The sequence below is a fragment of the Bos grunniens genome, chromosome 15 (genome assembly GCF_055505025.1).
Source record: "Bos grunniens cultivar Pamir isolate PY7600 chromosome 15, Bosgru_T2T1.0, whole genome shotgun sequence".
Taxonomy (NCBI): domain Eukaryota; kingdom Metazoa; phylum Chordata; class Mammalia; order Artiodactyla; family Bovidae; genus Bos; species Bos grunniens.
In genome coordinates, this window is record NC_141179.1 from 35,653,772 (window position 1) to 35,678,149 (window position 24,378).

The 24,378-nt window shown below is 54.7% G+C and overlaps 2 protein-coding genes across 15 annotated transcripts in view; both read left to right on the forward strand.

The window, feature by feature from the left end:
* The window catches only part of ABCC8 (ATP binding cassette subfamily C member 8), a 79,114-nt gene extending 65,586 nt beyond the window's left edge, over nucleotides 1–13,528 (forward strand). For 5 of the 14 annotated variants that reach the window (XM_086339763.1, XM_086339764.1, XM_086339766.1 and 2 more), the window contains 14 exons: nucleotides 10–182; nucleotides 1,271–1,340; nucleotides 2,157–2,314; nucleotides 4,026–4,118; nucleotides 8,130–8,232; nucleotides 8,793–8,906; nucleotides 9,234–9,354; nucleotides 9,508–9,638; nucleotides 10,459–10,537; nucleotides 10,734–10,842; nucleotides 11,231–11,334; nucleotides 12,112–12,245; nucleotides 12,722–12,784; nucleotides 13,297–13,528. In XM_086339763.1, the coding sequence (XP_086195889.1) occupies nucleotides 10–182; nucleotides 1,271–1,340; nucleotides 2,157–2,314; nucleotides 4,026–4,118; nucleotides 8,130–8,232; nucleotides 8,793–8,906; nucleotides 9,234–9,354; nucleotides 9,508–9,638; nucleotides 10,459–10,537; nucleotides 10,734–10,842; nucleotides 11,231–11,334; nucleotides 12,112–12,245; nucleotides 12,722–12,784; nucleotides 13,297–13,434 (1,590 nt within the window). In that variant the 3' untranslated portion in view covers nucleotides 13,435–13,528. Of the gene's footprint in view, nucleotides 1–9; nucleotides 183–1,270; nucleotides 1,341–2,156; nucleotides 2,315–4,025; nucleotides 4,119–8,129; nucleotides 8,349–8,792; nucleotides 8,907–9,136; nucleotides 9,410–9,507; nucleotides 10,179–10,295; nucleotides 10,538–10,733; nucleotides 10,843–11,230; nucleotides 11,335–12,111; nucleotides 12,246–12,721; nucleotides 12,785–13,296 lie in introns of those variants that run through there. The other 9 variants (XR_015142023.1, XR_015142021.1, XR_015142022.1 and 6 more) reach the window with 9 other exon arrangements.
* Nucleotides 13,529–17,240: 3,712 nt separating this feature from the next.
* Nucleotides 17,241–20,399, forward strand: KCNJ11 (potassium inwardly rectifying channel subfamily J member 11). Its single transcript, XM_086339778.1, has one exon. The coding sequence runs from the start codon at nucleotides 18,190–18,192 to the stop codon at nucleotides 19,354–19,356; it is 1,167 nt and encodes a 388-aa protein (XP_086195904.1). The 5' UTR covers nucleotides 17,241–18,189; the 3' UTR covers nucleotides 19,357–20,399.
* Nucleotides 20,400–24,378: the final 3,979 nt, after the last annotated feature.

Below are 24,378 nucleotides of genomic sequence, written 5' to 3' on the forward strand. Positions count from 1 at the left end.
CTCTGCCAGGCCCAGGAGTGTTCCCTCAATCAGACCGGCTACGCCATGGTGTTCACGGTGCTCTGCAGCCTGGGCATCGTGCTGTGCCTCATCACGTCTGTCACAGTGGAATGGACGGGGCTGAAGGTGGCCAAGAGGTTGCACCGCAGCCTGCTGAACCAGATCATCCTGGCTCCCATGAGGTAGCCCTCTCCCCTGGCTGTGCCTGGCTGTGGGCGAGTCATTGTTCTCTGGGCCTCAGCTCTCCCATCTGTAAAATGGGGATATATCAATACATACAATCTCTATTGCAGGTCGCTAGATGTGACTCAAGGACATGGGGTGGGAAAAGCCCCCTCCTTGGTGCAGAAAACAGGGAAACTGTTATCTACTCAGCTAGACAGGGTGCTAGAAATGTCACACAGTTAGCTCATCTAATTCTCACAACAGCCCTTCAAGGGTCTGCAGGCTCTGCATGAATGTTTCCCCTTTCTAGGCAGGTACCACCCCCGGTTCAGCTCTCCCCTTCCCTGCCTCTCCTTCCTCATTCAGCCATTCTGCAGGTTCTGACCCCAGGGACACACGGTAGTTATTCTAATCCTCTGTAATGGGATCAGTCAAAACCCCAAAGGCTGCTTGGTGTGAAAGACAGTTAAAGCTGTCATAGCCCGATTGGCTGCCAACTCAGTTTACAAACCCAGCAGGCAAACAGGCTATCTGATCCCTCCTCATCATCCAATCACAATCTCCTCTCCAGTTTCATGATCAGTCTGTGACCCACAGACACAGCCTCCAAGTTTACTTATCCTCTATTTGTCTCAGATCTGTGGTTCTGAAATTCTCTGGTTGGGGTTGGGCTGTTTCCGGGTCACAGCCAGAGTGCTGACAGCTGGAGTGACCTCTCAGGGCCAGCCAGCTGACAGACTGTCCCCAGGGCCTGGCCTCTACCCTCCCTGCCCCATCCCCACCCCCAGGAGAATCGTCTCTCTGGAGAGAACTCTATGTCCCCAGGAGGACAGCTGCTGAGTGAGGCAGGCCCAGTAAGAAGCAGAGAATGGTGGCAGTGGTCACACATGGGCTGGAGGGTCAGAGAGGCTGCGAAGGGGCTAGCATCCCTTTGGGCAGCCATGGGAATTCTCAGGGACACAGGCCAGACACAGGCAATCACCCTGGGAAGGCAGACCTGGGGATGACTCCAGAGATATGGAAACAAAAAAATAACTACCCTCCTTCAGTAAACAGGAAGGAAATCAATACACGGATGAGTAACTGTCCTCTGATCACCTCTTAGGTTTTTCGAGACCACGCCCCTTGGAAGCATCCTGAACAGATTTTCATCTGATTGTAACACCATCGACCAGGTACACAAGATCGCGGTGACGTATGTCCCCAGTCCAAAGAGAAGCCAGGTCCCCAGGAGCTTCTCCTGTCTGATGCTGGCTTCCCCAGATCAGCTGATCAGAGCCTTGGGCTAAGAACCTAGTGGGCTCCATCTGATTATAATGCTGCCTCAGGACCTGGGGCCTCCCCTGGGAGACTCTCCTAATGAGGCTGAAGGAAACCACATCCCTTTGGCTTCTGCCCAAGCCCACTCTGGCTCACAAGAAGGTTCCAGCATACTCTGCACCAAGGTGACTGATTTTCTGGAGAACAAGCATTTTGATTCTGCCTATGTCCTTTATTCTTCATCGTACTAAATGGTGAAAAAGCAAAGTCCTAATGCCTGGCCTCAGGGAGCCTACAGTGTAGCTGTAGGGATAAGACATGGACCAGTAGTAAAGGAAGAGCAAAACCTGGCAGCGGGTAACACGCTGAAGACGACCAAATACCAAAACTCACCTCCCAGAACTTCCCTGGTGTCCAGGGGAAGAATTCGTCTTCCAACGCAGCAGATGAGGGTTCAATTCCTGGTGGGGGAACTAAGATCCCCCAAGCTGCAGAGCAACTAAGCCCGCGCGCCGCAGTGGCTAAGCCCAGAGGGCCTCAGCTAGAGAGCCTGCGTGCCACAAACTACAGAGCCCAAGAGCTCGGGAACCCGCAGGCTGCTCCCACATACCGCAACCAAGATCCCACGTGCCACAACTAAGACTCAATGCAGACATACATAAATAAATATATATATTTTAAAAGCTTTGAAAAAAAAATTCACCTCCCTTTCTCACCCTTCCTTCCCGCAGCACATCCCGTCTACGCTGGAGTGCCTGAGCCGCTCCACCCTGCTCTGTGTCTCAGCTCTGGCCGTCATCTCCTATGTCACACCGGTGTTCCTCGTGGCCCTCCTGCCCCTGGCTGTTGTGTGCTACTTCATCCAGAAGTATTTCCGGGTGGCATCCAGGTGATGGCAGCACTTGCCAGTGGGGGTGAGGGATAGGAGCTGCTTTGCAATAGTCACTTCAGCTCTGTTATCAGAATCATTATAGAAGTGGTAGAGTCATGTCCCCTTCCCCAAAATGAAAATAGAAATATTCATATTCCACTGTCCTAATACAAGCATCTGGCAGTACACACACTGCAGTTACTATCTGGACTATTTCCTGGGGTGATACGCTCAGGAATGGGATCACTAGGTCAGGGTGTATACATGCGACTATGCCCTTCATTCATTTTGCCGAAATGCTTCCCAGAAGGATTGTATGATTCTAGTGTCCAGGCTGATTGCTGATGCATAAAATCAGAGGGCACCTGATGTGACGGGTCTGATGGCAACCAGACCTCCCAACTCACTTGGGTCCAGAGCAAGGATAGAAAAATCCTTGACTTGAGGGAGCTTCTCATGGCCTTTCTCATTGATCACATTCGCCTTCATGGGCCGTGGAACCATGCATGGCTCTTTCCTACTCAAAATTTTCTAAGAATGTTTTCTAAGAAGTTCTTTCTGGGAGTGATTCTATTAAGCTCACAGATTCAAAGATTTGTAGGGCCAATTTTTAAGAGCCTCTAGGCCAGTGTTTCTCAAACTGCCAACCACAACCTATCAGTGGGTCATGATATCAGTATCATAGATCACAACCAGTTTTTCAATGAAATAGAAAATATATAGAAAATATCAGGCTGTATTCGCACACAGTAACAATAAGCTTTGCTTGATAAACCTTTGTTTTGGCTGTGTATGGGTGTGTGTGGGGTGGGGTGCATGTTTGTGTACTGATTTGTAATATAATGTTTGTTACTGGGGTTGTGGTCAGAAAGGTTAAGGATGTTTCCCAAGTACACAGAGTTTGTTAGAAATGAATCAAAATACTGATTGGGCATTATAATAATAATTAAATTTAGATACATATTGGGTACAATTACCTTGCCCGCAAGGATCAAGATCTGTATAAATGGCTTTTTGCCTGGTTGATCTGGAATCCCTTGGTACCCACGAAGAACAAAGTGCATTGATATCCACAAAATCACAGAGGCTTTTTAAACACTATACAAGCTGTTCTACAAAGTTCATTTCTTCTGCCAGAGAAACCACCCTATTCCCCTGGCATCCACTCTGGCTGTGGGTGTGGTTTGTCCAGGAAAGCTGCTTCCTGCATTCCAACCTGGCCTCCCGGGCACTAATACACTTGTCAAGGTGCAGCTGTGGGGAGCAGGAGCAAATTCTGTTGCCATGGAAACCACTGGCCTTTCCCTCTCAAGGAGCTCTTTAGATCCTGGCCTGTGATGTGCCAACACCTGTGGTGGTTACTGGGGAGTTTGGTCCTCCTGTTCCTTTGCCTGGCTGTTAAGGTTGTTCACCTCTGAAAGGGAAGCAACACTGCCTGTAGAGCCTCACCACAGAGTGAGGCGCTGCAGCAAAGCCAGCGGACAGATGCAGACGCGAGGTGGATGACGTGCGTGATAACGGTAACCCTTCAACATGCTCTGCTTAAGCATCTGCATCAATGAGATGGGGTGGTACCCTCCTCTTCCCTCTTCACAGGCGAGAAACTGAGGCCCAGAGGGGTGAAGCCATTTGGCCCCACAATGGTAGGGGTGGAGCTACGATTCAGACCCAGGCTGAGCCCCGACCTACCATCTTAACCATTAGGTTCTGCTCCCCGCTTCCCCCACAGGGACCTGCAGCAGCTGGACGACACCACCCAGCTCCCGCTGCTCTCGCACTTTGCTGAAACTGTGGAAGGCCTCACCACCATCCGGGCCTTCAGGTACCAGATTCACCCTGGAGGGTAGGGGAGTGGGGATGGGGCCAGGGTCACAGGTCATGGGATTTGATTCTCAGGGCTCCACTTAGGAAAGCGCAGAACACATGTCTGCCAGCCCCCCATCAGGCCCTGAGGCCGGTCCACCCGAGGGGTCAGGTCCACTGGGCTCCAGCTGCATGATCTAGAAGGGAGATTCTCAGACCTAGAGCCAAGCCCAGGGCCTCTGTGAAAAGGTAAAATGTGAAAAGAGACAAGGCCGAGACAATTCCTCATAAATCTATGTGAAAAGGCCCTCACAGGGTGTGGGCCAGTCCTGAGGCCATCTTTCATTGAGACATTACTGTGAGCCAAACACTAGTATGCTGAGTACTTTACATGCCAGTACTCATTCATTCTGCCCTGCAATCTGACATGGAAAGCTTGATGAGTCCCATTTCTCAGGTAAGAAAATTGAGGTTCTCTGTAAGGTTTCACAAAGTCCAGATTTGAAGCTGGCTTGTTCATTCAACAAACATTTACTGAGTGTTCACCCAGCCCCTTGCCAGGCACTGAAAAGATGGAAATAATTCAGATGAGCCCATACCCTGGAGGCATTTACAGTGTCAGCTTTGAGCAGGCCAGGACAAACCCATGTGCCAGGTACTCCGAAAGAAAGGCTATGGTAGCACAGCAGGGAGGCAGTCATGGAAGCCTTCACTGAGGAGGTGGCATTAGTGCTGGGACTCAAAGAGTAGGTAAGAGTTCACCAGGCATAGAAACTTACCCCAGCGTCAGTGCCCTGCCATCCTCTTGCCACTCTGAGTTGTGGTGTTCAGCATGACAGGGGCATCTGAGGCTGCCTTGGGAGTGGGGGTTAGAACTGTTGCTCCCCACCTCAGTCTCTGTCTGAAATATTAGAGCATCTCTCCTCTGGATAGACACGTTAGAGACATCTGACCCAGATTCTGGGCCCTGGTCTCTAAGCCTCAGAGAGTGACTCTAGGTTATTTTTAGGATAACATAGCTGCACGGGGCATGCCAATAACCATGAGGCACTGGCCTTGTGTCCAGGAACCCTGGGGCTCAAGGAGAGAGTCTAAGGAGGCTTCTATCTCCTCCCTCCAACCCCGAAAGTCCAGCTGCCCAGACTCCTGGTGCCACACCGCAGCCCCAGTTCACTCCTTGGGGATCTGGGGCCAATGGGAAGTCCTCTTTGGGGTCTCATCTGAGTAAAGCAAAGCTGAACCCTGCCCTGGCCTTGGCCCTGCTCCCTGGACCTCCCCTGCCGCTGTGTGAGCCTGTGCCGTCTTCCCCACGGAATACTCCCTGGAGCCTGGCCGGACTCCAGGGTTTCCTCCCAGCTTTGTCCTCTTCTCCAGTCTGAACTCCCTAGTTCTTCCAGCCTTTGCATCCCTCAACACTCCCAGGCCAACCTCTACTCTAACTTTTGGTGATGCTCCTCTTAGAATTGGTATCCTGGAGGCCTTCAGGCTGGGCCTGGGGCAGAGAGATTGTGACTTTCCTCGAGTGGGCCAGACCCCCTAGACAGGATCTGCGTGGATGCCAGCATCCTTGCCTCAACCAAGCCTATGGTCGGCTAGAGAAACTGCTCCTCTGGAGGCCTACTCCACATTGCACTGACACAGTGGATGATTTTTAAATTTGAATGAAGGACTTTTTAAAATCATCCCTGAAGGTGTTGAATTCATTGGCTTTTGCCCAGCAGCCTGCCCTGCCAAGAGCAAACTAGTGATTATTTATTGGTTGTACACTTCCTGTGTGCCAGGCATGTGTGTGGATTATAACATTTAATCCTCACAAGAGCCTCGTGACATAGGTAGGAGAAGCCCCATTCTACAGATGGGGCTGAGTAACCAGCCCGAGGTCACACAAACAGTGAGAGCTGGTTCTGGGCTTGGGACCCAGGTCTGGCTGACCCTCTGGTTTTCCTGGAAGCCCTACTTTTTATCCCCCCAAAAGTTTCAAGGATGCCCAACACTGAGTGATTTTTTCAGTTCACGAAGGAACTATTACTAGCCCCATGAAAAAACTTAGTTTCAGTCCTGAAACATAGCCGGTAATAGTAATACTCAGACTCTAGCCTGCTTCTGCATGACTCCAAATCTGGGGCTCTTTCCACATTCCTTACATCATCACACACCTATCACAGAAGCCCCATCTCACATGCACCTTCATGCACACCCACCCCTCAGGCCAGTCACACACGCTTCAGACTCTCCAGTTACACGAGCACTCACACATGTACATCTCCAACATGCACTTACTCACTCAAGCCCTCAGACATATGGTTTCACACTCCCATAAGATACATCACCCCATCACACACACATCTACCCTGTGGTTGGGCAATCACACCCTCTCACACCCCAGAGATTCACTTTGCTCTCCTCAGACACATGGTTCAAACTCAGACCCTTCACCCAGAAATAAAGCAGAACAAACATCTTCTGGGAGTGAAAAGCAAATGCCCAAAAAGGTTCATCTTGAGTCCCTCTGAGTCCCCATCGGTTGTTTCCCTGAGACCATGTTGAGATGGCTTTCCTTTATTCACCATCAAACAAGCACAGCTGCCCGCTTCTGTCGGCCTGGCCCAGGGTCTGACGAGGTGGCCAAGGAGAGTGACACCAGGAGCCCAGGCTGGTCAGAGAGAAGAGGCAGATCATACAGAGTAACATGAGGGAGAACATGAGGAGGGCACGAGAACAGGGAAGAAGCCTCCAGAGTTCCTTGCACAGAAAATCCCATCTATCTTAGAGGGATAGAAGGTTCGTTCACTCAACAGATATTTATTGACAGTGCCAGGTGCTGGGGATAGGGTTTCCCAGGTGGTGCTTGTGGTAAAGAACCTGCTTGCCAATGCAGGAGTCATAAGAGACGTGGGTTTGATCCCTGGGTTGGGAAGATCCCTGGAGGAGGAAATGGCAACCCACTCCAGTATCTTTGCCTGGAGAGAGGAGCCTTGCGGGCTACAGTTCACAGGGTCACGAAGACTTAGACACGACTCAGCCACTGAGCACACACAAGTGCTGGGGATACATTAGTGACCAAAACAGACAAGGTCTCCATCCTCGTGGAGTTTACAGGCTAGTGAGGGAGATCGATGATAAACAGCTAGAGAAATTAATATATGAGCAGAGATTATGAAACAAACAGGCTGCAGAGATGGAGAACAATAGGCCAGGAAAGGCCGCTCTGAAGAGATGTCATTTAAGGTAAAGCCTGAAGGTTGAGAGAAATCAGCCTTGGGTAGAGCAGAGGAGAAAACATTCCAGGCAAAGAGAACAGCATGATAAAAGGCCTTGGGTGGGGAGGAACTTGGCATTGTCACAAAACTGAAAAGAGGCAAGCAATGTAATAAATTACCTTGCTGTCATTTCTGTGGCTGCAACGCAGTGAGCAAGGGGATTTGTGGCATGGAAGGAGGCTGGTGAGGTTGGCAGGGACTGGTTCCCACAGGCAAGAAAATGGTTCTTTATCCTAAAAAGTCTTTCATATTCTTAGCATCGGAGAGATAGGATGCAATTCATAATTTGGGAAGCTTATGCTGGCTTCTGTGTGGAGAGTGGACTGTAGAGAGATGGCAGGTAGACCTGTTAGGAAGCTGATGCTATAGTCCAGGTGAGTTTGTGGTGGGCAGGGAGCAGGCGAGAGGCAGGCAGAGAGGCAAGGTCAGTACTGGAGGTGGTCAGAAGAGGACTGAGGGGTTGGATGTGAATCAGATGATTGGATGTAAATCAGGTTTCTGGCCTGAGCAATGGGCTGGACGGAGGAGCCCTTTCATGTAAGAGGGAAGCCCTACAGAGGAGAACTGGTCTTGGAGTGAAAACAAGAGTCTGAAGGAGGTGGCGCTCTTGACAGGTATGAATAAGAAGAAGGGAGCTGGTAAGGCATTCCAGAGAGGAGAGGTGTACATCAGGGGCAGAGGTGGCATGTTTCAGGGCTGCAGGTGAGGAGGGTCCCAGGGGCTGCATGGACCAAGATGATTCCCCCTCACCCTCCTGATCCTCCCTCCAGGTACGAGGCCCGGTTCCAGCAGAAGCTCCTTGAATACACAGACTCCAACAACATCGCCTCCCTCTTCCTCACGGCCGCCAACAGGTGGCTAGAAGTCCGCATGGCAAGTGCCTCCCCCCACCCCCCAGCCCCGGGACAGGGGACTCTGATAGCGCTGTGCTGCCAGAGCAAGGGCCAAACGGGCCGGAGGGCGGGAAGGCAGGATGGATGCTGACCCAGGTGCGCACACGGGGTGGGTGCAGAGCCCTCCTGCGTCTCCCAACCCTGGGGGTTCTCCCTGTGTCTGCCCTTGGCCTCCTCTTCCCTCTCTCACTGCCTGGAGGCTTGTGTGTCTGAGGTGTGGGCCAAGGGGGAGAACAGTTGTGCGTTGAGCTGTGACAAGTGTGTGTGTCTGGAGTGGGTCATATGGCACGTGGGGCCAGCTGGTGAGGTATGCGTTTGGGCATGGGGGTGGGGGGAGCACTGCTGTGTGCACACGGTGACTCCCTGGGCTCCAGCCTTCACGCCCTCCTGCGTGTCTGACGATGTGTATGTGCAGTGCGGGGCTGGGGTTGAGTCTCAGCTGAGCTGCTCTCTGTCCTAAGGGAGTGGGTGTGGGTTGGGGCGGTGTGCTGTGGCCATAGCGCCCACTGAGGGCCCAGGCCAGCCCCGCTCCCTCCACAGGAGTACATTGGTGCGTGTGTGGTCCTCATCGCGGCTGTGACCTCCATCTCCAACTCCCTGCACAAGGAGCTCTCTGCCGGCCTGGTGGGCCTGGGCCTCACCTACGCCCTAATGGTGAGTGGTGACAGGCGGGGCAGGAGAGGGGGTAGACACCAGCAGACATCAGGGCACCCCCTCCCCCGACTGAGATGCTCCGGGGCCTTCTCCCTCCACCCGGCTACACCAAGTCTGATGCCAGAGGGACCATGTGGGCAGGAGGGCTCCCTGCAGGCCCCCACCCCTTCACCCAGGCCTGGGCCCCAGATGGGTGCTGGGTGAGGATCCACATTCACTGTAACCCCCAGGGAAGGCACCCTGGGCTGTAAGAAGAGCCATCCCAGGGCCCAGGGACAGGACCAGGGGATCACCAATGGGACCAGGTGACTGGCTTGCTCCCCGAAGGTGTCCAACTACCTCAACTGGATGGTGAGGAACCTGGCGGACATGGAGCTCCAGCTGGGGGCCGTGAAACGCATCCACGGGCTGCTGAAAACTGAAGCGGAGAGCTACGAGGGACTGCTGGGTGAGGGGCGCGGGAGGACTCCCGGAGAAACGGCCCAGCGTGGATGTGTGTTTAGGTTGAGGAGGCACGAGGAACCTGGGGGTGGTGGGGGGCACTCCTGGATACCAGCTGTGGCCCATGCCTGGCAGCTGAGACCCCCACACTGGCCCCCAGCACCATCGCTGATCCCCAAGAACTGGCCAGACCAAGGCAAGATCCAGATCCAGAACCTGAGTGTGCGCTACGACAGCTCCCTGAAGCCGGTGCTGAAGCACGTCAATGCCCTCATCTCCCCTGGACAGAAGGTAGGGGTAGGGAGAGCTGGACAGCACCCCTAGGGTCGCCTTCTGACCCTCAGGGCCCTCCAGATCTCACACCCATCCAGACCCTCAGTCTCCCAGCCCTGGGCCTCTCCCTTTCTCCTCCTGCTGCCCCCACTCACCCACCATGGAGACAGACACCACAGACTCCGTGGGCTCAGAGGTGCTTTGTCAGGGCCCCCTGCAAACGGCCAGGGGCTCTCCCAGGACACTGGTCCCTGAACTTCAGAGTAGAGTCCTGGGGCAGAGAGCGAGGGCCTGTCCTGGGGAGGAAGCCCCCCGTCTGGCACTCTGATCTGACTTTGATTGACCCCCTCCGCCCCTCCTCCTGTCTCTCTCACTTCATCATTGTCTGTGGCTGCCCGTCTTACTCTCCCTGACCTTTCGATATACTTCTGTCCCTGCCTCTCCGGTCCTTCTGTATCGCCATCTCTGTCTCTGGGTTGGTCCCTGATGATCATTTCTGTAGGGATCCATGGGCAGGAAGCTATGGGGTAAGGGATGACTCCAGTTTAAGGCGGGGCACACCTTGCGGCCCACACTCGGCCACCCTGTGCCCTCCTGCCACACCCCACTGAGAGTGCTCCAGTGCCCCCACCTCCCCTGAGGCCCTGTACCCGACACAGCCACACCCACACGCAGCCAGGCAAGCCGGAGCCCCCTCTGGAGCCACTGCAGGAAACAAGCCCGAATCCAGGACCAGCGCTGGCTGAAGAGACACTCCCACGCCCGCACAGCCCAGAGTCAGCCCTCACGGCTCCCAGCCGCCTCAGTGCCCACAGCATGGCTGCTCCTCTCCTTCCAGATTGGCATCTGTGGCCGCACAGGTAGTGGGAAGTCCTCCTTCTCTCTCGCCTTCTTCCGCATGGTGGACATGTTCGAAGGTGAGCCGTATGACAGGCATCCCACAGCCACCAGACGGGATCGCAGTCCTGGGTTTGCTCAGAAGTCACAGGAGGCCCAGCCGTTGCTGCCTTCCCCTGCATCCTCATTGGGACCCATGTCCCAGGCGGACCCTGTCCCCAGCGCCATCATCTCCCCGCTCCCTGGTGCCCCACCTGTGACACTGTCTCCTCACAGGGCGAATCATCATCGACGGCATCGACATCGCCAAACTGCCACTGCACACCCTGCGCTCGCGCCTCTCCATCATCCTGCAGGACCCCGTCCTCTTTAGCGGCACCATCCGGTGAGCCCCTTACCCCACTGCCAGGCCCACCCCAGCCCCAGGCCCAGCTCCACTCCTCCAGATCTGGGCAGAGAGAGGAGAGAATGGCAAGGCCAGGGGCAGCCCTGCTCCAGCTCTGGCATAAAGGGTTGGCATTGGTTCTTTAGAGCTGCACCCTGATGCCTTTCTCTTTCCTGCGGTGCCCAGGTAGGGATCTCCCACTCCTCAGGCCTGGGTGCTTTCCTCCCCCCCTCCCACAGCCAGCAGCTTGCTGCTGCCTCCCAGCCAAGCCCCCAAGTCAAACGGGTCCCTCCCAGCTCCCTTTTCCAGCCTTGCCCACTGCACGTACCCTGGGAATGGAGCCAGGACCCTGCTCCCCTCCCAAAGGGCTTTGTGTGTCACCCTCCAGATTTAACCTGGACCCAGAGCGGAAGTGCTCCGACAGCACGCTGTGGGAGGCCCTGGAGATAGCCCAGCTGAAGCTGGTGGTGAAGGCGCTACCAGGAGGCCTTGGTAACTACTCCTGGCTGAGCACTGGCCGGGCACTCAGGGACACCTGTAAGGGCTGGGGATGGACGACTCACACCCACATCAACTTCACCCAGAGTTTAGAGTCTAGGGTCTGGCAGGACCCCAGAAACCATCGAGTTCTATCTCTTACCATACAGAAGCTCAGCGAGGTCATGTGACTTGTCCCAGGTCACACAACTGGTCAGTTCAGGATCTGGCCCCTCCTGCAGGGCACAGGGGGGACAGTAAGGGTCACTGTGACACAGAGCTTGCAAGTCCCTGATACCATGTCCCGCCCTCCCCATCCACCTACTTGCCCTATTCCACCCTGAGGAAGGAGAGACTGACTCAGGGATCACAGGCACAGCTCACTCATCAAGGCTACTGAGAAGAGTCTGTCCCCAACCCGAGGGGTGGCAGGGGCATCAGCAGAGCCTTGGTGTACCTGCTGCAACCCCTGGGGCAGTGGGGGCCAGCCAAGCCTTGGCTTCAGAAAATTACCCCACCACAGCCCACACATATGCCTGACGTACACACTCTGTGCTCACACCTCCTCCCAGTACTGCCCAGGGCCACAGCCGCGCATAACTCCTGGGGACGCTCTTCTCTTTGTAACTTCTGTAATTCCCGTGTTGTGTAAGGTGCAGCCACCCTGCACACACCTCTACCCATGACACACACCTACATGTTAGCCCCTGTACGCACATTCCCACACAAGCCACTCTATCCACTCAACTCACAACGCAGGGTTAACTCAGCGCTCCCTGGGGCTGTTTTCAGATGCCATCATCACGGAAGGCGGGGAGAACTTCAGCCAGGGCCAGAGGCAGCTGTTCTGCCTGGCCCGGGCCTTCGTGAGGAAGACCAGTATCTTCATCATGGATGAAGCCACGGCTTCCATCGACATGGCCACGGTCGGTGCTGGGCACACCCATGGGGCAGGGGTCTTGGAGACGGTTTTCAGGGGGTGTTAGGGAGAAGTTCAGAAAGTAGTCCTGAAGTTCAGGTTGCTTTTAGCATCAAGGGCCATTTGGGGCAGAAAAGGTAAAGACTGAGGGACTCTGATTTCAGCTAGTCTTAGGGCATGTTTATAACACACATATACACAAGCTGCACAGGAACCCACAGACTTCACACCCATCCCCCCACCAGACAGCACACCCAGACACACTCACAGCCTGCATGTATGCACACATGCACACACACAGCTGAACTCCCAACAGGCAGAGCCCAGCCCCTGAATACTGGGAAGCAGGTTGGTACTGTGGGGACTAGAGCCCCAGGGAGGGGGCAGGGCTGGGTTTGGAGGCACATGGGAACTGGGCCAGTAGCCAGGCCAGACCCCACCCCCTGGGCAGGTAAGCCAACAGCTGCTGCTCCCACCTGGCAGGAAAACATCCTCCAGAAAGTGGTGATGACGGCTTTCGCAGACCGCACCGTGGTCACCATCGCGGTAAGGGGCCCACCGATGGGGTGCAGGGGGACACCCGGAGAGAGGGCTGGCCTCCTGAGGCTATCATCAGCGGGCAGCCTCTGGGCTCACCTACACCCCAAGAGAGAGCCCTGGGCAGTGCAGGGCAAGCAGCCTGGCAGGCTTGCAAGGAGTCTGGATTGCAGGATTTGGAGTGTAGGAGGATTTGCACCCACACTTCCCTTAGACTTGCTGTCTTTCTCCAGGTCCCAGGGTCCACCCCTGCCCTAAGGCCCTGTGAGCTAGGCTAGGGTTACTTCTCCAGAGCAAATGGGAGATGCAGGTGTTGGGGATCTCTGAGCAGATCTGAGACATGGTGGGGGAGAAGGTGGCATTAGTGGATGGAGGGTTTGGAGTCCCACCCTGGGAAAGGGCAGTCACCATGGAGACAGGACATTCTGGCCACATGCCTCCTCCTCCAAGATGCAGGAGGGATGCCTCAGTGGCCCCAGCCCTGCCCACACCACCCTGACAACCCCTCCTGCCTCGCCCAGCACCGCGTGCACACTATCCTGAGCGCAGACCTGGTGATCGTTCTGAAGCGCGGCGCCATCCTTGAGTTCGACAAGCCAGAGAAGCTGCTCAGCCGGAAGGACAGTGTCTTTGCCTCTTTTGTCCGTGCTGACAAGTGACCTACCACAGCCCAAGTGCCATCCCTGCCCCACCCCCCTGCCTGGGTTTTCTAACTGTAAATCACTTGTAAATAAAGAGATTGGTTATTTCCTACTGAAGGCCAGAGGTCGTGGGTCTGGTGGGCAGGGACTGGGGTGGGCCGTGGGTCCCATGGATCCAGTCTGACTTTAGCATCAAGCAGAACTGAGGAAGCTGTGTGAGTGTGGCCGAAAGCACTTTCCCTCATCTGTGAAATGAGGGCTGTCTTCGTCTGCTAGGTTGTGTTCTGCTGTAGCAAAACACCATAGCCCAGGCGGCTTAAACAGTAGAAATTTACTTTTGACAGTGCTAGAGAGTGGAAGTCCAAGATCAAAGTGTCACAGGCTTGGCTTCTCCTGAGGCCTCTCTCCTAGCTGCATCTTCACATGGCCTTTCCTCTGTGTGCACACCCCTGGTCTCTCGCTCTCCTTCTTAGGATACTAGACATATTGGATGAGGCTGCACTTCTGTGACCTCATTTAACCTAATTACCTCTTCACTGGCCCTATCACATTGGAGGCTCCAACATATGAATTTCGGTCATATGATATAAGTCAGTCCATAACAAGGTTATAGTATTTTTGTGATTATATCATCAGATAAGGTGGCAGATCTCCATACAGTCTGGTCCCTTTTCCTTCTTACTTTAATTCTTGGGTTAAAATTGTGGGTCCCCAGGTACACTGGATCAGTGCATTTCGATTACAAATGACAAGAACCCAACTCAGAGTGGCTTTAAAAAAAACTGGAATTTCTTGTCCTATGTGACTGAGAAGATCAGGAGGTATACTGCTTCAAGCACGGCTGGATCCAGGTGTTTGCCATCAGGGCTGATGGATTCCGTCTTCCTGTCTCTCGCCCATGACGGATGGCTACTAGCACCTGCAGCGAACATCCTACCCCTCTGAAAAGGAGAGGGGCATGAATCATATGTCCCCCACTCCATCCCACACACAGGGACATTCAGAAGTTGACGAAGGGTGGCCCATCAGAGGGAAAGCACAGTACCTATACCCCAAGTCAACCAGGTAGTGACTGGGAGATGCTGGGCCCAGACACTGGGGAGACTACAACAGTTGTCCTCAGACTCCACAGTCATCATGAGACAGGAGTGCACACCTGTCCCGGCAAGAAAGGAAGGTGCTTATTTCCATATCGCTTTATTATCATTTATATGTTTCCTTTAGTACTAGCTTTTCTGAGTCCTGGGGTGCAGACACAGGTTGCAGCTTTGTCAGTTGCAAGGGGGTCAGAATCAGACAATGTAAGGGAAACCCACCAGTCATTGGAGAGGGGTCCAGCACAGGCCCTTCTGGCTGTTCTAGGAGCCAGAGGAGCTCAGAAGGAAGAGCTCTGTGAGGCCTGGCAGGGTGCCTGGGAGACACAGGATTGAAGTTGATCATGGGAAGGGTAGGCATTTTATCTAAGCAGAGAGTTAAAGAAAAAGGCCCAAGAAGGGGAGGGAGAACAAGATCAGAGAGCCTTGAATGCCAGGACCAACCCAAGGTCTGGGACAAGCCTATGCACAATAGGAAAGTGAAGAAGGTTTCTGAGTGAGAGAGACCTGACAAATGCAGTGCTGGGGGGAGATAAGTATGAGGAGGTGAAGGATGCAGCACAGCAGGAGGCTGAGCTCTTTGGGCGGGGAGCAAGCCTTCCTACAAAGGGAAAAGCAAGGAATAGCTGAGGTCTCGGGCCACCCTGTGAGGCAAGTCCTAGCCTTTCCAGCTCTGAGATGCCTCCGAGATGCCTCTGGGGGCCCAGCGACTCCCTCCGCTGGGAAGGAGCAGAGCCTGAGGAGGGAAAAAAGGGTTCCCAATCCTCGTGTCTATGACCCCCGCCCCCCGCAAGGGATTAAAGGAAAGTAGCATAGGCACAGGGGCACATCACAGCTCACACTGAAGTCTTGCAGAGATGCCCAAGGTCATCTTAACCTAAATCTCTCTATAGCACCCCTGATGGCCCACCAACCATGATACGGACACCCCACAGATGAGGGTCATCTCTGGTCATTAGAACTGACTTTTCCATACATGCGTGATGATTCCCTGGTGGCTCAGACAGTAAAGAACCCACCTGCAATGGGTCGGGAAGACCCCCTAGAGAAGGGAATGGCAACCCACTCCAGTATTCTTGCCTGCAAAATCTCATGGACAGAGAAGCCTTGTGGGCTACAGTCTATGGGGTCACAAAAGAGGTGGACATGACTGAGTTACTAACACCTTCTTTCACTTTCTTTTCCACACATGAAATCAAAGCCTGCCGCTGTTCCACTCAGTATCTATACCAATTCTATATTTTGAGCCACACAAAATAACTAGTCTATCCTCCTTGGACACCAGGGGTTTCTGCAATAGTACACAAACTCCCTGGGAAGGCTCTCCAAGGCTTCTTTTCTGATGGCTGAACAGCTATAGTTGCCCCAGAGGTTTCCTGTGTAACTCTGTCTCCTTGAGCTCCCCTCTCTGCTCATCCTGTTTTCCCCTCCCCATCCTAAGCATTTCATCTCTGGTCAGTTCAGTCACTCAGTCGTGTCTGACTCTTTGCAACCCCATGGACTGCGGCACACCAGGCTTCCCTGTCCATCACCAACTCCCGGAGCTTGCTCAAACTCATGTCCATCGAGTTTGTGATGCCATCCAACCATCTTATTCTCTGTCGTCCCCTTCTCCTCCTGCCTTCATCTGCATCTCTGGTAACACAGCCCCAAATCATGCTTACCATGAGTAGTAGAGGGGGCCCAAGCCACAGAACAACCCGAGGTAGATGCCTGCAGTAGAAACACCATTCCTCTCCAGGCCAAGAGCTTGAGCCCTCCCTACACCCCCCACACACAGTGCCCAAAACAGCCCTTTGACACAGCTCCTCAGTCCTAGGTGCCTCCCATAACCTAAGGCAGACAAAATCATGTACCCCAGGAGGTGTAAAGCAAGCAACAGTAGCTTAAGTGCGTGCATGCTCAGCCGTGTCTTTACAACCCCATAACTGTGGCCCGCCAGGCTCCTCTGTCCATGAGATTTTCCAGGTAAGGATACTGGAGTGGGTTGCCATTTCCTTCTCCAGGGGATCTTCCAGACCCAGGAATCGAACCTGCGTCTTCTGCATCTCCTGCATTGGCAGGCTGATTCTTTACTGCTGAGCCATCCGGGAAGGCGCTGGTAGCTCAAACCCTCTTTAAAATGCAGGGGTGGTTTTACAAGGATGGGTCATGACTGAAGAAGATGCAACCACCCAGGCTTCTGGGCTTAAGCATCCAGCATTCTCTGCAGTGGGTGTTAAACTGTTTCTACACCTACTAAGATACTTTTTTTCTGGGGAGGAAGTCCGTAGCTTTTATCAGATTCCCAAAGAATCCGTGACTCAGAAAATACTAAAAATCATCGCCAAGGAGAAGTGGTCTGTTGAGAAGTCCTCCGGCCACCTAATCTGCCCCTCGCCCCAATACCAGGTTGTGACACAGCTCCTGTATCTCCTATCGCGGGGAACCCACAAAGCCCAGGCAGATACTGGCACAACCGACGATGGGAAAATTGGAGTAGGAGAGCCAGGACAACACGGAATCTGTCCCCAGAATGGGAGATCGGGTCGCGACTCCCTTCACTGCCCCTCACCCCGCCCTGATTTCATAGTGTGAGGGCTGGGAGGAACCTCTTCGGAGCATCTGATTGGGCAAAGTCCCCAAGCCAGACCTCGAGCTCGGGAGAAGGCAGGCGGGGGAGGTGAATGGCGAGGGGCGGGGCCTGCGCCGGTGCCCGCCCGCCCTCCAGCCCAGGAATAGGTCGGGCTCCCCCTGGCGGTCCCCGGCCCCTACTCCACGCCCCGGGCGCCCGGTGTCCTCAATCCTCTACCCGACCTAGCACAGGTCGGTCTCCGCGGGCCGACTGACGGACAGACGGGCCGCAGAACCACCCGCCGCGGGCGCCCGGGCAGCAGGAGGGGGCGGGGAGGCGAGGACTGCGGCTTGAAGAGCAGGAGCAGGTGCCGTGGCGACGCGCGCGAGAAGCAGGGACAGAGCGGCGGGCGGGGGCGCGGCGCCGGCGTGCGTGCGGCGGGCGCGGGGCCGGGAGGCCGCGACTCCTAGTTGAGCCCCGCCGGGTCGCGCCGAGGCGAGGGGATCTGGAGTGGGGCCGGGTGTACTGGCGACTCTGGAGGGCGCAGGATCCCAAGGAGACAGAGAGGACGAGAGCTGGAGGGGGATCGCAAATTGGCGAGAGCGCTTCGAGGGGCGGGGTAGGAAAAGAGGGAGCGTACCTGGAGGGGAGACCGTGTGAAACTGGAGCTTGGAGGGGAGCCCAGGGCGGAAATGGGCGAGACGGGAGACACGGTGGACGCTGTGTGAGGTCTGGTCAGCCGATAAGATCCGGAGGTGTGAGAAGGAAGGTTGAGAAGGAAGGCTCGGTGGGGAGAAGGGGTCCTAGGAAGACGCCTAGGGGTCGCCAGCGGGTGGAGGAGAGTTGACCTGGGATCCAGCGCCAGGTGGCGAACAGGCAGAGCGGAGGTGATTCAGTAGGCAGTGGGGCAGGTGGGCTGAGGTGTGAGGCTGGTATAAGGAAGTGAAGCAGGGGCCAGGTGGAAGTGAGGATGAGTCGAGTCTAGCTGGAGACGCGTCTCAGAAGTAAGACCAGTGCAGACTGAGGGTGGTCCCAGGGCGGGAACCCCACAGTAGGGAGAAGGCTCAGTCAGGGGTTGTCCCCCTCCTCCATGGGGGAGGCCTCTACCTGGTGGTCCCTGGAGCCATGCTGTCCCGCAAGGGCATCATCCCCGAGGAGTATGTGCTCACGCGACTAGCAGAGGACCCCGCAGAGCCCCGGTACCGTGCCCGTGAGCGGAAAGCCCGCTTCGTGTCCAAGAACGGCAACTGCAACGTGGCCCACAAGAACATCCGGGAGCAAGGCCGCTTCCTACAGGACGTGTTCACCACGCTGGTGGATCTCAAGTGGCCATACACGCTGCTCATCTTCACCATGTCCTTCCTGTGCAGCTGGCTGCTCTTTGCCATGGTCTGGTGGCTCATCGCCTTCGCCCACGGTGACCTGGCCCCTGGCGAGGGTGCCGCTGTGCCCTGCGTCACCAGCATCCACTCCTTTTCGTCTGCCTTCCTTTTCTCCATTGAGGTCCAGGTGACCATTGGTTTCGGCGGGCGCATGGTGACCGAGGAGTGCCCTCTGGCCATCCTGATCCTCATTGTGCAGAACATCGTGGGGCTCATGATCAACGCCATCATGCTGGGCTGCATCTTCATGAAGACGGCTCAGGCCCACCGGCGGGCCGAGACCCTCATCTTCAGCAAGCATGCGGTCATCGCCCTGCGCCACGGCCGCCTCTGCTTCATGCTGCGCGTGGGCGACCTCCGGAAGAGCATGATCATCAGTGCCACCATCCACATGCAGGTGGTGCGCAAGACCACCAGCCCTGAGGGTGAGGTGGTCCCCCTCCACCAGGTGGACATCCCCATGGAGAATGGTGTGGGGGGCAATAGCATCTTCCTGGTGGCTCCGCTCATCATCTACCACGTCATTGACGCCAACAGCCCGCTCTATGACCTGGCGCCCTGCGACCTGCACCACCATCAGGACCTTGAGATCATCGTCATCCTGGAAGGTGTGGTGGAAACCACGGGCATCACCACCCAGGCCCGCACCTCCTACCTGGCCGACGAGATCTTGTGGGGCCAGCGCTTTGTACCCATTGTGGCCGAGGAGGATGGCCGCTACTCCGTGGACTACTCCAAGTTTGGCAACACTATCAAAGTGCCCACGCCACTCTGCACAGCCCGCCAGCTTGAGGAGGACCCCAGCCTGCTGGATGTCCTAACCCTCGTCCGCGGGCCCTTGCGCAAGCGCACCGTGGCTGTGGCCAAGGCCAAGCCCAAGTTCAGCATCTCTCCAGACTCCCTGTCCTGAGCTCTGCTCCCTTGGGCTCCCTCCTTATGTGTGCGCACGCCAGTGTGGCATGGTATGTAGAGCGGACGTGGTGTGGGCCCCTCGGCCAGGCCAGGACCTTGTGTGAGGCTGGGCCCTCCAGCTCAGCCTCCCTGCCTGCTGCTCGCCCAGGGTGTTACAAGGCACCTGTCACTACTCTATTTCTGGCCTCAGCAGGAGCCTGCACTGGGTTATTTTTGTCCCTGCTCCTCCCAGCCCCAACTCAGGACTGGCTCGTTCCGCTCCCCTGCCCCAGACTGACAGAGCTGTGGAAAGGGTCAGGCCCTAAAGTTGGGTCTCCATCCGATCCTGGGCCCCCCGACCAACTGGCCACAAGCTGGGCAAATGGCTGGGGAAGAACAGGCCCCACATTGGAGGCCCGCTGCCCTGTTTCTGTGGCCCCAAGAGATGCCTGTGGTGAGGCCCCAGCCCCTACATGGTCCCTGAAAAAGTGATGGGCGAAAGGGTGGGCCTGGCCTGCTAGGAAGGGCAGGTGATGAGGGAGCACAGTAGAGCTGGAGAGTTGGAGAAGTGGAGCCCCTGCCCCCCGGGCATGCTCAGCAGAGAGGAGATGGCGCTGAGGGGCTTAGCTTTCTGAGCCCTGCTCAGGCTCGGGCAGGAGCGATAGGCCGCTTGCCTCTGACCTCAAAGCTTCTTTAATGGGGGCTCCATGGCCCAGGGCTGCTGCACCTCTGCCTGTTCCCATTCTGTCCCCCACCCTGGGAGGCTGTGGACTGAAAGAGGCTGAGAGAGACTGGGGTCCTGGGCCCACCACAGGCCTGGCTCCCCACCAGTGGCTGCCACTCACTTTGTCAAAAGGGTGGCCTTAGAGAGCCTTTGGATTGCTAGAAAAGGAAATGTTGGAAAGCACAGGATGGTGGGGGTGGGTGAGGTCCCTGAGGCAAAAAGGCCATTGATTGTGACCGGCTTGACCCCAAGCCAGACTCCTGGAGCAGTGCTATGTGTACTTGCCCAGAATCCTGCCTTCTTTGTCGTCAATAAAGCCTACCCCTTTGTGACCTAAACTCTGGGCTGTTCTTCTGGTGGGCAGGGAGGGCAAGGGCTGGTCGCTGCCAGCCCACATTTCAGAGGCTCCAGGGACCCTAGCTGGGAGGCCAGGAAAGGGACCTGGGGTTGGTCCTCTTCCGCTGTTCAGGGACACTTCCCTTCTCTGCCTCCGGTAGCCCAGCCCTGCCAGCCTATCTGACTGGCTCGATTGGGCACTCATCAGGCTTACAGCCCTGAGCCCTGCCTCCACTCCCAGGGATCTGCTGGAAGGCTGAGGTGCTCAAGGAAAGAGGCAGGGACGTCACTGGACGTCACACGTCCAGTGTGGCGACTGGAGCATTAGCTCTCAAAACAAGTGCTTTCGTTCACACCCTGGCTCGAGTTCTCAGCCTTCATCTAACGTAACCTCTCTGTGCTTCAGTTGCCTCATCTATAAAGTGGGGCTACTAATAGTACCGACCTCATAGAATTGCTTTGGGAGTAAATGAAGAGCACAAGTCAAATGCTTGAGTGCCTCGTCCATAGTAAGTGCTCAATAAATGTTAACAGTTGAGACTGCTGTTGAATCAGCTACATGATGAGACAGCTGAGCAAGTGGATGCCAAGAGAGAAAGTGCTATTATGTGTCCCCTAGTGAGGAGTTTCTCTGCCTGAACTTACCTTCTACACTGTTTCCCCATCCAGCTCAGACCCTGATGACAGGGGCTGTGGCAGCACCTATTACCTATTTCTCTATCTCAACCCTCTGGACTCCATCCACCATGTGGCCACCAGAGTAGTCTTATTAAAAGACTTCATTCTTTCCAATGTCAAGTACCTCCAGTCGTTCCCCATTACCTTCTGGTCAAGGCTAGACACATAACCAGTCGTTTCAGGCTTTTCCTGACTTCTAGTCATTATAGCCTACTGTTCTCTGGCCAGGACCCTATGTAACCGCCCACCACCCTGGCAGCCTCAATATCCCCTCCCTGCATACAGCATTGATCTTCCTACCTCTGAGCTTTAGATGATGTTATTCCCTTTGCCTGGACTGTCCAGGCCTCATCTCTCCCTGTGGAAATCTATAAAAGTCCAAGCCACCATGATGCCTCCTTGAAGCCTCCCGATTCCTCTAGAAAGTGATGGTCCTGTCCCTTCCTCTGTGCTTGTGGGCATTCTACTTTTGCCAGTGTTTGTGGGTCTGTCTCCCCATTCCCAAGTCCATGGCTCCTTGAGGTCAGGGACTGTGCCTGATTGAGCACTGTGACTGTCTTTCAGAAAGTGCTGAATGAGTGAATGATGAATAATGTACAGGACAAGTCAAGGTCAGTGGTGCAGTGTGAGGCCTGTAGAGGGCTTTGGTTGCATCAGTGAGAGTTTGTCCCAGGCTATTCCAGAGGCAGGGCTGAAGGACTAAGGAGCTGCTGGTTCAGGCTTTAAGATGCCCCATCCCTGTACCCACAGAAACACACCCTGCCCCCCATCCAAAAGCTGATTTTTTGCTGTGCTGACTTGTTTCTGGTTTAGAGGAAGGAGATGAGAAAGCTGTTCAAAGTTGGCCCAGGGTTCTGGGGACAGTACCTGGTTCTTAGTCTAAAGACTCAGTTTACCTGTCTTCAAGAACAGAGGAGGAGGTCAGACTCACTAATGAGAAGCGTCTGGGCAGCACCTTCCTTGGGGACCATTCAGAGTAACCTTCCTCCACTCCTTCATACACCTTTAAACAGTTGCTGCTACTGCTACTGCTAAGTCGCTTCAGTCGTGTCCGACTCTGTGCGACCCCATAGATGGCAGCCCGCCAGCCTCCTCCGTCCCTGGGATTCTCCAGGCAAGAATACTGGAGTGGGTTGCCATTTCCTTCTCCAATGCATGAAAGTGCAGTCGCTCAGTCGTGTCCGACTCTTAGCGACCCCATGGACTACAGCCTACCAGGCTCCTCCATCCATGGGATTTTCCAGGCAAGAGTAAACAGCTGGTGATAGTGAAATGGCAGAACTGAGGGCTTAGTGCCACCTGCTGGCCACAGAAAAGACCCACTTGATCCCAGAAAATCAGAATCACTGCTGCCGCTGCTGCTGCTAAGTCACTACATTCGTGTTTGGCTCTGTGCGACACCATAGACGGCAGCCCACTAGGCTCCCCCGTCCCTGGGATTCTCCAGGCAAGAACAGTGGAGTGGGGTCCCATTGCCTTCTCCTAGTCCTGGGCTTTTCACGTTGTAAGATCCCTAGCATTTAGGCTTAACTCAGGGAAAAGCTGAAAAGCTCCAGGCATGGAAGGAGCAGCTGGACCAGACCTCCTTTGATCACCCCACAGATGTTCTTGTCCTCTAACAGTGCTCCCATCCTCGGGGGCCACCCATCTCTTTAAGGCACTTGTCTAACTATAGACAGAAGAGCTCCCCTAACCTCCCCTCAGCCTAGCAGGAAATTCTTTGAGAATTGTTTCTGATATTCTGCCTCCAGGGCATCATGTGATGGAGCAGTCTAAGCTCGTCCACACCCCATGTGCAGATCCCCCAGAAAGGTGTGTCTCATGTCACCGTGGTCCAGTGCTGAGGAAGGCGCTCTTCTCCCAATTTTCAGATAAGGAAATAGGATTGGACTTGGGGATCACTTGCTAAGACCATACAGCTAGTAAGTGGCAGGTCCAGTATTTGGCCCTGAGTCTATCTCACACCAAAGCTCTCTCCCTTCCCACTGCTGCAGGATCCCAGTGACCTGAGCATCACCTTTTACTAGGGGTGCCACCTTGCTCTTGGTTGTCAAAAACCACCACTGGCAGACGGATGTCTCTGGATCAAGAACAAGAGGGAAAGTGTAACTCAGGAAAGTCCCAGATTTGAGACTGATGCAGACTCATCTGTGACAGCCCAGATCATGTCCAAACACCAAAGGAGCCAGAGGGACTGCTACTGAGTCCAAGCTCATATTGCTCGCCACATGAGAGGCCGATAAATCAAGAGACGAGTTCTTGGGGCAAGGAATAGCGACTTTATTTAGAAAATCAGTAGCTCAGGAAGATGGTGGACTCATGCCCCTCAGAACCATCTTGTGAGTTAGAATTCAGGCAACGGGAGGAAGTAAAAATCAAACATCTTTACTTGTTCTGGTCATCCTCCAGAGATGTGTTCATTGGTTCCTTTCTGCAGTCATTCATAGGTCATCAGGACGTTTCCTTTGAGCTGAACAAAGGTATTTTAGCTCAATACTCGTTACTTGGAAGGCAGGCTTCCCAGGGATGGGCCATTATGTATAATTCAACCTTACAGGCAACAGCCCTTTATTGGTTAACTTGTAATAGAATACAAAGTTTCTTCCCTATTACAGGACCTCACTGACACTTTTTCCCACTGGTGTCTATGAAGAACCCTCCATCTTCTGCCTTCTTTATGTGGACTGGGGTCCCTACCTTGCAGGCTCCCCCAACTCCAGCCAGTCAGGCGGCAGTGCAGACTGACATTGCACATCTGCCATCCCTGTCTCCAACTCACACAGGTGTTGTGACATGTGTCCTGGGTCTCAGTCCTGAGCTCAGCAGAGAAGGGAAGCCAAGCCACCCTCTTCCAGTAGTGAAACTGAACTGCTAGGCTGGAGAAACTAGCCTACTAAGACATTCTGGAAAACTGCTCAGGCCTAATGCCTCTGGGTTTGGCATCTCCAGCCAGTCACCACACAGCCCACATGTGGCCCACCTAGGTGGCCCTCTGGTCTTTCTGCTGGGGAGGACTCAGCCAGCTTCTATGAAGCCACTCTCCTCATGTATCATCCTCTCAGCTCTGTCCTGCTCTTGAGTTCCTCTCCAACGTCTTTTCTTAGGGAGAACTTTCCTAGAGTGCTTGCTGCAAAGAGTAGCTCTGGCTCCCCATACATCTCTGGGTTCACCTCTGAGGTCTCCCCAGGGCCAGTGTCAGACACCTTATTGTACTAAGACATGCAGAAGACCTGGAGGAAGAAGACATGAATGCTGCTGACCCCAGATTAGGGTAGGCTTGAATAACAACAGATCTGTTCCAAC

Bases quoted from the DNA above. Each gene is read 5' to 3' on its own strand.
- KCNJ11 (XM_086339778.1), top strand. From the start codon at position 18,190: ATGCTGTCCCGCAAGGGCATCATCCCCGAGGAGTATGTGCTCACGCGA.